Genomic DNA, 13,025 nt, shown 5'->3' with positions numbered 1-13,025 from the left:
GAGACAACAAGGTGGTGGGCGGTCAGGGAGAGACAACAAGGTGGTGGGCGGTCAGGGAGAGACAAGGTGGTGGGCGGTCAGGGAGAGACAACAAGGTGGTGGGNGGTCAGGGAGAGACAACAAGGTGGTGGGCGGTCAGGGAGAGACAAGGTGGTGGGCGGTCAGGTGGAGACTGCAGAGGGGACTCAGAGGTTAGGAGAGCCCTGCTCTTGCAGAGGACTGTTGTGTGTTTCCTAGCACTCACACTGGGCAACTCAACACTGTGACTCCAGCTGCAAGTGGGATGAGATCTGATGCCCCCTGCTGGTCTTCTAGAACAACTGCACACACAAATACTTTAAGTGAATGAATATACCTCATTTAAAAAACAAAGAGGTTTTGTTTGCTTGTTTTTATCACATATCCTTTTGGTTTGGAGGGGGTTTGGTGCTAGGGTCTAAACTCAGGGTCTTGCTTATGACAGGACAGTCTATTACCACTGAGTCTTATGACTAAAACACTGCCCCCCTTTTAAAGTTGTTGAGGAAGGGTCTCACTGCTTAGTCCTAACTGGCATAGAACTCACTAATCAAGCCAGGCTAGCCTTGAACTTTTGGTGACCAGCCTCCCAAGTGCAAGGATTATAAACATTCAACCATATATCCAGCTAGCATATATATACACAGTGTGTGCATATGTATATGTGCATACAGAATGTATGTATATGTAATGTGTATATATATTATTGAGTAGGTATATGTATGTATGTGTGTATAGTGTGTGATATGTGTATAGTGTTTGTATGTGGTATGTATATAGTGTGTATGTGTATAGTGTATGTGGTATATGTATAGTGTGTGTATGTGGTGTGTAGTGTATATGTGTCATGTGTATAAAGTATGTGTGTTATGTGTATAGTGTGTGTGATGTGTATAGTGTGTATGTGATATGTGTAAAGTATATGTGTGTTATGTGTATAGTGCATATACTAAGTGAATAATGTGTACGTGTGGTATGTGTATAGTGTGTGTGGAACATGCAGGTATGTGTGTACACATACGTCAAAGGTTCATGTCAGAAGTGATTGTCTATCCGCTTCTACCTTGTTTCCCACCACATGGGCACAGGGGCTGTGGAGCCAGAAGAGGGTGTCTGTTTCTCTGGAGCTGGAGTTGCAGGGATTTGGAACCAACCAATATGGGTGCTCTGAAGAGGCAAATGGTCTTAGCCACTGAGCCACATCTCTGGCACTTCCACCTTGTTTTTTTTTTGAGACAGGGTCTCTCACTGAACTTGGCTTGCTGACTGGCTAGAATCCAGGGCCAGGAAAATTCTAGGACCATCTGTCAATGCCTCCCCAGCTCTGGGGTTCCAGATCTGCACCACAGTGTCTGGCTGGGGATCTGAACCTGCGCCTGGGCCGGTAAACTTGCAGAGCAACCTTGCCAATAGCTGTTTCTCCATATTTTTTTTTCCAAAAGGTTATGAGTAGGCACAGTGGCATGTCTGTAACCTGAGCTCCTCAGGCCGAGGTGAGCACATCGCAAGCTTGAGGTCTACCAGGGCAGTGTAGGAAGACTCTGTCTCAAAAGGAAAACTTAAGAGGGAGCTGAAGGTTTATTTCAATGCTAGACACTTGCTTACCCATTGTGTCCTTGGACTTAACCCCTAAGCTAAAATATAAAACAAAACGGTAAAATTTCAGTGTGGCTGAAGAGTAGGGCCCCAAACAGACAACATGATCTCTTTTTATGAAAAAAGGGGGAGACAACAAAAGAGGGATGCTCTCTTAGCCCTTCAGGGTCACCTCAGCGTCTGGGCTCCTGTCAAGTTAGGACAATTCATCAGGAAAGGCAGGCTAAAGCCCCTTGAGCTCCTGCCAGAGGCCCTTAGTGCCCAGCCCCTTGGAAAGTGGCTTCCGCATACTGTGACTGCTGCCTTACTGGGTACAGTCAGCGTCTCCTTTTCCCTCTCCTCTCCCCACTCCTTTCCTTCTTCAGACAGCAGTTCGGGGGGCCCCTCTGCGGGCCAGGAGGTCAGGCCCCGAGGCAGGAGAACTTGGGGCTTGGAGAGAATATCCACAAGGAAGAAGTGCTGTTACATGGCAGACACTGGTGGGGAAAGAGGATGACTGGCGACAGCAGCACCTGTACATGAGCTCAAAGACACGGTTACACTCACTACCTGCCAAGGGACAGGGAGCTGGGGAGACAGGCACACTATGACCTGCAGCTGTCTGGGAGAGAAGTGGGCAGTGGTGGTGCTCCTCACGTGCTGAGTGCTCCTCCCCATCGGGAACAGTTGTGCTTGCTCACCCCACCTGCCTTCCACGTCTAATTTGGTTCTAAAACAAGGCAGCAGTGGACAGAGGAGCTGGGATCCGACACCATCATCTAAGCACAGAACAGGCTGTCCGAGTGACTTCTACCCATGAGGCCTAGAGAGAAGGCACTAGGGAGTCATGTGATGCACTAGCTTTTATTTATTCACTTATAAAGATGACCGCAGCCACGGTGACGAGTAACACCTTGGATTAACACTAATTATATTATATAAAATTGGTTCATAACAGGATTCAGGAAAGGGAAGGAAAACAACAAAAATCTCCAAACACTGAAACAAAGAAAAACATTTTTTCTTTTAAAAAACTTAAAATGCTACTTTCACATAGATTTCCTGAGGCTGGGTTTCAGCCTAAGATAAGAGGAAGCAAGGCTTTGGGCATTTGGAAGAAACCGCAGGTTAAGGTACGGTGCCAAGTGTGGGACGGAAACCCTGACTCGAGTGTCAGATCTCAGGCACATTCCAGACAGAGGCAGGTTCTCAGATGTCCCCGTGCTCTCTCTGTTTCACGAACACACATTTCCCTTTTATGGCTGACCTAGTACTGTATAAAACCCCTCATTTCTGCCCCCGCTCAAACAGTCAATTGGTGGGAACCTGGCAGGCACCTGTGGCATCTGCTTCGAATGGACTGGAGGCGGGACTAGGGCGAGAGTCTTCCTCCCGTGAGCCTCTGTGGTAAGCAGCTGGAGGTGAGGTGCACTGGGAAGAAGGCAGCTCACCTTTGGGAAAACTGGCAAGAGTTGCCCTGGTCCCTGGTGAAAAACGACCAAGCAGAGTCAGTCCACATCACCAGGAGAGGCCAAGGGAACAGCTTTCATTCAAAAAATAAGGAGAGAAGAAATCAAAAATATTCAGGATGGTCCAAAGAGATATGCATAAATTTCTTTTTGTTATTAAATCTAAGTATACATTTCCTAAAGTCCAGTTATTAGGTTGAACTGGATGGGAGAGAAGAGAGGCCAACTGGAATTCCCCTCAAGAGTTCGCAGCTTCAGCCTGAGAGGCCCTTGGTTTGCGCTGTGGGAGCCCCTTTTTGAACGAAGGCTTGGGTGGGCTAGGCTCCGAGATGGCTCCAGTTCCATTGGTCCCTGCAGAGTAAGGGCGACTCCGCTCGCCAGCGTTTCCTGGGGCTTGTGGTGGAACACCCTGGTACCTGGGCCCGGAAGAGTACCATGAGCTGTTTCTGTAGCGGCCCACACTGTCATGCCGCCCTTGGTTTGGGGGGTCAGAGGTCTTTTGGCTTTGTGCCCGGTAGCCTTGTCCTCCTCTCCTGGTGCCTGGAAATACCTACAGTGAAAAGAAGCAATACAACGTTCAGGTGCTCTGTCGTCATGATGCCTGGTTTGTTTCTGTTTGGTTTGTAGCAGTGTTCTGATAGCAAAACTGTGCTTGGGATCCGCTCTATCAGCCAGTCCAGCCTGTCACCTGATCATATTAAAACACCTTTACTAATCTCTCCTTTACTAATCTTTCCTGGCCTCGCAGGCCTGGCTCTTCTCAGGAGGAGTTTCTGACTCTTTAGATGCCCACAGGAAGAAAGGAAACCCAGAAGGAAAGCTACAAGCTCCCCATCAGATGAGTGCCGTATGACGCCTGCACAGCAGTCCTAAGCCACCAGGGCAGTAGGTGCACACAGCACAGTAAAAGCACACGGTCTGCTGTGCTGCATGTTGAGAGCTGCAGCACACGGTCTACTGTGCTGCGTGTTGTGAGCTGCAGATTACACCACTCTGCGGCCAGCGAGAGCACGCCTTCTCATTCCAACCCAGGAAGCTTACAGGACCGGCTTTTTTGTCTTCCAGTTCCAATGCTCTTAGTTCTTTAGAATTATGTATAGCTTTAGACTGCTCTTGTGTTTGTGTGTCTTTCAAACCAAGGAAAAGAGACTGGATCTCTCTGCTGCTTTCTAGACTTTTCTAGACTTTCTAGACTTTTCTCTTCCCCCTGGCGGGTTCACTTTTTCCTTCCTTGATCTACTCATTTAGGGTTCTCAAGTCCTGCAGCTTTCAGATGCACGGTGGAGAACTTGCCACACGGACTACCCTGAGATGGGTGCACAACTCCCAGTGTGACTAATTACCAGACAATACAATCCACAACAAACTGCTAACAAACCAAAGTCAGCTGTCTGGGGCAACGGGAAGTCTCAGTCTGCTGATGGTTTACAACAGCATCTCAAACGATTTCTTAGGAACTGAGACAGGATGGATGCAAAAACAGTCATGGAGAAAAGCCAAGGAGAAGGCAACAGTGCGCTACGAGCACTTAGACGCCAACAACTAGGGTCGCTCATCCATGGCATGCTCAGAGCCAGCTTACCTCCCGATGAGCCTGGCAGGGCCGGTCACTGGAGTTTGTCATGGCTGCAGAGGCCTCTCTTGGGGCACAGTTTCTCTTGTTAGCACCTGGGAGGCTAGGAACAGAGGCATCAGGGGAGGAAGAAGCAGCAGAGCCATCACTTGGGCCACTCAAGGACACAGGTGCCACCAAGCTGCATCGAGATCGGGTTGAATAGCTGTTCTTTGGATGAGACACTGAAACAGAAACATGCGGACTATGTTGTGGTCCTATGATACGTTTCATGATGAGCAATTAAGGAAAAGAACTGTTTGAGGGATGTCTCAGTGTGTAAAAGGCTTGCTGCACAAGCCTGGCCAGCAGGCTGTAAGGTCCAGAACTCATGTGCAGTGGGAGCAGAATCTACTTCACCAAGTTCTCAAACCCCACTGCTTTGTAAAACATTCCTAGAAAGAGGAGTACAGATCAAACCATATGCCCCCTCTTTCCCCCCACCCCCCAGCACTGACAGCTTATCAGCATATCCTTTACTTAAATTCCTGATTGTAGACTAAACCCTGGGAATGACAGGAAGGGCCGTATGTTCCAAGGAACAGTCCCGAAGGACAGACTTTGCAAACCAAGAGCAATGTAAACAATCAAATCTCTGCTAAATCCTTTTTAAATGCAATGATGTAAGGGTACAAGAGTCAGACCAGTTAAGTAGAACTAGAACTTGTGAAGTATGGTAGTGACGTAAGGTGACAATAGTTATATAAATAGAACTACACATAAATATATTTATATGGTTATATAAATAGTACTTGTCTTTGCAACAGACGTGCCTTTCCAAGCTTCTCTCTGCTAAAATAGCCCCAAACTCAATAAACCAATATAACCAAGAACCTTTAGTATTTTCAATTCAAATGTTACCAGATGTCAATGGTCTAAAGTCTTCCTTGGATGTCTTCTTGGCTTGAAGCCTGGTCTGTGACGGGTTAACAGTCACCACTCTGAGGCCACCATTTCACTCTTTTGTGTTGTGATGCAGCGGGGCTAGCACCACTTACAGCCCCAGTGTCAACATTGAGGAGGAGGAGAGGGGAGCATGTTCGGAGCCTGCTCTATTGTTAATGTGTGATTACTAACTCTCACTCAGAGCCCCTCTATGTTCTCCCCCTTAAAAAAAAAGTTTTTACTTTGTGTATATAAGTGTTTAGCCTGAATGTAGATACGCACCATGTGCCTGGTCCCCATGGAAGTCAAAAGAAGACGCTCAATCTCTTGGAACAGGAGTTAAGGATGGTAGTATTCTACCATGTGGGTACTCGGAACCAAACTTAGGTCCTTTATAAGAGCAACGCTTATTAAGCGCTCTTAATCGCTGAGTCATCTCTCGAGCCCCATGATTTATTTTTATTTGCTCCAGTATATGTGTCTCTGTGTGTGCAAGTGCCCAGAAGAGGGACGCCTGGGGCTCGAGTTATGGTGACTCATAGCTACCCAACGTGTGTCCTGGGAACTGAACTCTGGTCCTTTGGGAGAGAAGCAAGTCCTTTCAACCCCAAGCTGTCTCTCCAGCCCCAGCTCTTTCCCACTCGTGATGCTACCACTTAAGGGTCTCTTATGTGCCTAGCAAGACAAGAACTGTTGTCTCTACTTGAAGGAATGAAAAAGGTCCAGGATATCAATGCTGAAGCAGGTTTGCCCTGTTGCCGCAGGCGCCTGCCCCTCACACTATTGTACCGCACACCTCTCAACTCAGCAGAACATAATGGAAGAGAGTGCGCTGCCGCTCTGCCGGGTGTCGGGGCACCTGGAAGACGGAGGCAAGAGAGGTGGGAGTTTAAGACCAGCCTGGAGACTTAGCAAATTTGTAGCCAGCAGTCTAGACTCCAAAAGAATAAAAACCATCTCATACTTCAGGACTGGCAAATACTAGTCTTTACAGTCAAAGGGATTCCTTTGTAGCCCACTGAGTTTTCACAAACCCAAGACAAGAGGCACCTAGGAGTGTGCAGTAGACAGGCCAGTCAAAACACGTGCCTTCTCCATCAGAGGACAGTCTCCTCCGCATCTAAGGTCCGGACCTCCCCCCCCTCACCTTGTCCGAATGAATCAATACTCTGTTTCAGAGTCTCCACATCACAGGTGAAGCGGGCTACCCTTCCAAGATCTTCATCATATTTCCGCTCACTAACAAAGTGCTGGAGAAAAGAGAGGAAAGGTCCCAGGTAACACAAGCACTGCATACAGAGTTAAAACCACATCTACGTACGGGAAACAGAGTTATCCTTAACTTTCTCATTTTACTGCTTTAAAGTTTGTTAAATGACCATCCCATTACCAATGCTGAGTAATCCGACAAGTACACCCATTTTCTCAAGGGCCCAGAGACAAGCTTCATAGTTTGATGAGATGTTATAAATGGCCAACAACCAATGGTTATAACCTATAGGAATGAGAAGGAAGGAAGGGAGGAAGGGAGGGAGGAAGAATTTATAGCAAAGAGTCATCTCCCTACTGGAGTATTCGCCACATGGGTCCGTTTTACACAGAAGCAAAGGCAGCCTGTACTCATGGCTCCCACAATGACCCCGTTAGGTAGATGGTTTGTTGTCCTTCAGTAGAAACCTCCTAAGAAAAGCCATATTGTCTCCTTGTAAAAGAGGACTTCAGAGTCTTTGAAATAGGAGCAATTTCTTGAGATGGAAAATCATTCACGTGGAAAGGCAACTCTGCAAACGAGACATTTGTGCTGCGAGCGATTTAATCCTTTTAAACACAGACTGTGCCGACCAGCCCGCTGGGTCAAAAGCTCACTATACTATGGAAAGTATGCGACAAGATCATGTCAGGAATGAGGCACCTGTAGGGACCTAGGAGACAAACAGTGTCTTGGTGGGTGGGATCATCCCTCTGCCCACCCCCACTGCACAGGAGAAGGTGAAACACCAAGTTCAGAGGTCAGAGCAAGTGGGCAGCAGCTGAAGCGCCTGGAGCACTCCTCCTCACTGGGAAGCCGACACCCACTGCAAACACATCCGAATTCTTGGAACGTATCCAGAAATACCAAAAGGGAAAGAAGAGAAAAATTACCCTTGAGATTTGACATCCTAAAAATTCTGAGCACACTGCAGCTTAGGAGAGCACACAACGCCCCTGTGGCGGTACGTTCCGATATAGAATATCTGCCTCATGTTAATTCTGAAACAAATTCTAGGCTTTGTTGAGCCAAAGACATAATAGAAATGACAGAAGTACAATGATCTGGAAATCAGACACTTAAATTGCACAGCACCTACTTCAGTGCGTTAAAACATGGAAAGAAACAGGTTAGATTCTTAGTCAGCCTGCACGAATATTTCTAGAAACCTTTTAGCCTCGTAGGAAGAGAACAGATGACGCCCAGGGGAGCCAGAACTCTCATCTAATTACAAAGGGGTTTCTGGTGTCTCCCAAGCAGTTGAATGAGACTGAGTGGCACCAGTGTGGGGAGGACACCATCCAATGTTGTAATGGACTATCAGGGAGTAGGGACGTCGCTGACAGTTTACACCTCCGGGCTCTTACACACCAATCAGTTCTCAGGGAAGGAGTGAGGGACAGGAGGTTCTCAGCAGGTCTGTGTGAACAGGGACCTGGAAGGGCCTAGCTGACCTTACCCCATGTCCGACCTTTCTCCAGGCCATCGTAGGCCTGCATGGGAAGCATTCCTCTCAAACATGGGAGCAAAGCCCATGTTCAGAAACAGCAGCGGTGAAAGGCTTAGGAAGAGAAAGGCCCCCTCCCCTGCCCCAACTCGTTGCTCAAAAGCTTCCTGTTTGTAAATGACTCAGAACAGACTTTCCATGGGAACCGACAGTCCAACTTCTCTGGGGGTCACACACTTATTCTCAGAAATACATTTTTTTTGAACAATTCATGTACTTTCCTTTATGTGTAACAAGTAATTGCTTGAGTCTATGTATGTATACTTCATGTGGACCAGGTGCCCAAGGAGGCCTTGGACAGAAGAGGGTGTTGAAGCCCCTGCAACTGGAGCCATAGACAGTTGTGAGCCACCGTGTGAGTGCTGAGAACTGAAGCCGGCCCCTTGGCAAAGCAGCAAGCATTCTTAACCAGTGCCCTCTCCCCTCCCCAAGGTTTATTTATTTTTATTTTATGTATGAGTGTTCTGCCTGCATGTATGTACATGTAGAATATGAGGCCAGAAGAAAGCACCAGTTACTCTGAAATTGGAATTACAAATGGTTGTTAACTGCCGTGTGGGTGCTGGAAAAGTAATCAGTGCTCTCAACCTGTGAGCCAGCTCTCTAGGGCTCCCAACATTATTATTTATAAAAGTTTTAAAGATACCAGGCAAGCATGGTGCTCACATTCGTAATCCTCACACTCAGGAGGCACAGGCAAGAGTGTCTGAAAGTTGAGGTCAGTTTGGGCTACACAGTGAGAAAGGCCTTAGATAAACAATAAAGGTATGAATGCCAAACTTCAGGAGTGTTTATGAGGAGATTAAAATACAATAAAGATCTTAAATTGTTAACATTTTTTATAAAACAAGAATTGACCAAACTGTTAAAAACATGTTCTAAGCTAGTGTGCCAGGTACTACTTAGTACTGATCACAGTCTATTACTTAGTACTGATCACAGTCTAGTGAGCCAGACAGATTTGACACATAAAACTCTGTTAACTGTGCTATGAAAGCCCAATACAGAGGACATGACAGGACTCGGGAAGGAGGGGAACCCACCAGTGGCTCAGGACAGATGGGAAGCATGCGTGGAGTCCTTTTAACAGGAGGGCCAGCGAGGGTCTGCCAATGGCTCCTTAACATGACTAGAGGAAGAACACAAAAGGAGCCTGGGGTGGCACGGGGGTGGCACGGGGTGGCTTCAGAGCCAGTGCGTACAGAGCCCAGCAGTCAGTGTAAGGATTATAGTGTTTATCCTAAAGTGTGAGCAGGGAAAATCAGGACAATGGGAAAGACTCAACCAAGCCGACCACAGAAGCTAAACAACAGGTGATGGTGCTTCATCTTTATGGTGGAATGGAACGAAAAACAAGATTCAACAGCAAGTCCAAGGATGGGCAGGGTCTCCTGACAGACTTAATTCGAGAAATACAGATGTTTCCTAAGATTTCCTACCAGAACACTGGATAGATGACAGAACCATTTAAAGAAAAAGTCTGGCACTTGGGAGGCAGAGGCAGGTGGATTTCTGAGTTCGAGGCCAGCCTGGTCTACAGAGTGAGTTCCAGGACAGCCAGGACTGCACAGAGAAACCCTGTCTCAAAAAACCAAAAAAATAAAAGTAAAAAAAAAAAAAAAAAAATAAATAAAATAAAAAGTCTGGAAAGGGGCCAAGCTCAGAAGGGAAGCTCGTGGGTTAGGGTGTTAGGTGAAGCCATGACCCCTGGAGATCTGCTGTGCTGGCTGGTCCCGAGAGTTGATGAAAGAAGGGAGTCTCACCTTGATATCGGCCCTGAGTTCAACCAACTGCTCCTCTGACATGCGAACGGCCACATCTGTCATCTTCTTTAGAAGCTCTGCTTTCTTTTGCCGGCTGAGCAAGATTTCCACTGTGCAAGAAAAAGGAGCATCACGTTTATGCTGCAGTTAGAGGAACAGCGAGCACCTGCCTCAGTGTGTATCCCGACAGTCAAGGGCCTAGCTGCCCACTCACGCAGAAACTGAAGATACCAAAGGCTCAGCTTCCAGCTGAGGGGTCTCTTGAGGGCAGTTAAAAGGCAAGCACGTATGAATTACAGGACTTATAAAATCATCTTCCACTTCTCTCTCCTCTCCTTAACCCCCACCTCTCAAGAAGCATACAAATGAAGACAGAAATATGTATAACATTTGACACAAAATTCATCAAGAACAAAGAGATACAAAATTAAAAGCAGAAGTATCCCTCCCACCACTTCTGGCTTTGTTGTCTCTGGTCAGAGAACCACTAACAACTTCCTTTGCATAGGCCAAACACTGTCTCTTTATGTAGAGCACAGATCTCTCCCCCCTCAAACCGAGTCTATAAGACACACCATCTTCCCTTTACCAGAGCCACTGTTAACCTGCTGCTCATGTCGCATGTCCACTCTACAGACACACCCAATTAGTTACTACATCTACTGATGACAGATATTCAAGCTCTTAAACTCTTTTTTAAAAAGCACCTGTTTCTACAGATATGGTAAAGAACAGATTAAAAACAAAAACAAAAAGTCCTCCCTAAAAAGCTAAGCTAGGAGCAGTCAGACAAATAAGCCAAGAAACGTCACCACCAGCCTGGGAACTGATCTCTAGAGAGGTTGTTTTGAGACAGATCTCATTCTGAGGTCCAAGCTTGTCTCAACTCTGCAGCGCAGGATGGCATGTGATCTTCTGCCCCAGCCTGCCACATACTGGAATTACATACTTAAGCCATTATGCCCAGCTCTGTCCTGCAAGAGCTGATCACCATTTTCTCTTTCATTTTTTCTTTTGTTTCTTTTTCGTTTTGGCTTTTCAAGACAGGGTTTCTCTGTGTAGCCCTGGCTGTCCTGGAACTCACTCTGTAGACCAGGCTGACCTCCAACTCACAGAGATCTGCCTGCCTCTGCCTCCTGAATGCTGGGGTTAAAAGGTGTGCCCCACCACCGCTACCACGTAGCGGCAGGAATTCTTACTCTAATTCTCTTTTTCTGTGGATATAACCTAGAGGAAGGGGACATGGTCTCTTCCTTTAGTTTATGGACACAAGCCCTAACACGCCATCGCTAGCCTGAGGAGAGCTCTAGTTATTCAGAGGATGTGGCCTTTCAGACAAAGGGACCAACCATTATGCTTTGAAGAGGGAGCCACTGACAAGAAATTAAGGTGCATTTATTCAATTTATTTAATAACCTTTAGCTTTTTACTTTATCTTATAAACATAAACATATGGGTGTTTTGCCTGCAATGCATGTGTGTGTACCGTGTCTGTGGTCTCAGAGGCCAGAAGGGGGCATTGGACTCCCTGGAACTGGAATTAACAGACTGTGTGAGCCACTATGTGGATGCTGGGAACCAGAGCCAGGTCCTCGGCAAGTGCTCTTAACTGCAGACCCATCTCTCCAGCCCCCTTTAAAGGGATCTATTTATTTTAAAGTAAAGAGGGTCCCTGGGCAGCTGAAGCAGAGGCTTATGACAAAGCCTGTTAGAAAGAGTAAGGCCTTCTCCTTTTCTTCCTGTCAGAAGCCCCAGGTTAAGCCAGGTCTGAGGACCCATGCCTATGACAGCTGAGGCAGGACTGTGATGGCAAGGCTAGCCTGGGCCACATACTGAGTTCTAGGCTGGTCTCAGCAGTACAGCAAGTCCCTGCCTTGAGAAATCAACCCAAAATGTATGACATCAAAATAAAAACGTTGAGTACCAATGTTCCTGGGTCTAGACCTAGTTTGGGCCTTGCTCCAGCTGACATGGTGCGTGCCCCAGCTCAGCATTCACCACTGATGTGAGCGAGCAGAGGGTGGGCCCAACGGCAAGCTCTAGCTTACAGCGGTCTAAAGAGTCATGTGATGCTCACCCCTTCTTTACGGAATCCTTGGGAGTTATCTTTTGACCAGAGCATGCTGTAAAGGTGGCTAGAAAGGAGAGAGGAACCTGGGTCCCAATGTCATGTTAGTGAGGCCCTGCTAACTACATATTAGTTATCTCTGGGCTTCTTCACAAGAGAACAGGAAATGCATTTACCTGGGTCACTCTATTGTGTACAGTCAAATTCAATTACTGACACATATAGAACTTTACACCCAGGGCCGTGAGACAGCTAGCAATGTTTGCTGTGTACGACCATCCGAACTAAATCCCTAAGAAAGTCAGGTGCAGTGCACACATGGCCACATAGCCTTGGGTGTCTTCCCTCAAATGCCAATTCCTTTTCCCCTGACAGTCAAGGAGGCAAGACTGGCTGCCAGTGAGTGAGAGGGGTCTGGCCTGCCTCTGTCTATCCCACTCTGTGGTTTTTAAATGTGACTTCTGGAGACTGAGCTCAAGCCCTGTGCCTCTTACTGACTGAGCTCCCTCTAAAGACCAACACTTGGCTTTCATTCCTTTTTTCTGTCTTTTTAAAAAGATTTGTTTCCATGTGTATGAGTGCTTGCCCACATGTATGTATGTCGGCCCAATGTGTGTTGTGTGCCTGTGGAGAGCAGAGGCGGTTATGACACCTCCCAGCACTGGAGGTGTGTTATTTGTGAGCCATCATGTGGGTACTAGAAGTTGAACACCAGTTTTGGTGAAGATGGAGTGTTCTTAGGTGCTGAGCCAGCTCTCTAGCCTAACACTTATTTTTTTGTTGTTGTTTTTCGAGACAGGGTTTCTCTGTGTAGCCATGGCTGCCTGGCTGTCCTGGAACTCACTTTAAAGACCAGGCTGGCCTTGAACTCAGAAATCC

General features: G+C 47.1%; 1 protein-coding gene across 1 annotated transcript in view; it reads right to left on the bottom strand.

Annotated features, from left to right (window-relative positions):
* Window positions 1-2,438: 2,438 nt before the first annotated feature.
* Spats2 (spermatogenesis associated serine rich 2) overlaps window positions 2,439-13,025 on the bottom strand; it is a 75,208-nt gene continuing 64,621 nt past the window's right edge. The window contains exons 10-13 of the mRNA XM_021216881.2: window positions 10,079-10,188; window positions 6,707-6,809; window positions 4,645-4,859; window positions 2,439-3,612 (exon numbers count right to left, since the gene is read on the bottom strand). Coding sequence (XP_021072540.1) covers window positions 3,301-3,612; window positions 4,645-4,859; window positions 6,707-6,809; window positions 10,079-10,188 — 740 coding nt within the window. The 3' untranslated portion in view covers window positions 2,439-3,300. The remainder of the gene's footprint in view (window positions 3,613-4,644; window positions 4,860-6,706; window positions 6,810-10,078; window positions 10,189-13,025) is intronic.

Source organism: Mus pahari, chromosome 17 (assembly GCF_900095145.1).
Source record: "Mus pahari chromosome 17, PAHARI_EIJ_v1.1, whole genome shotgun sequence".
NCBI lineage: Eukaryota > Metazoa > Chordata > Mammalia > Rodentia > Muridae > Mus > Mus pahari.
This window is presented reverse-complemented; position numbering and strand designations above follow the sequence as displayed.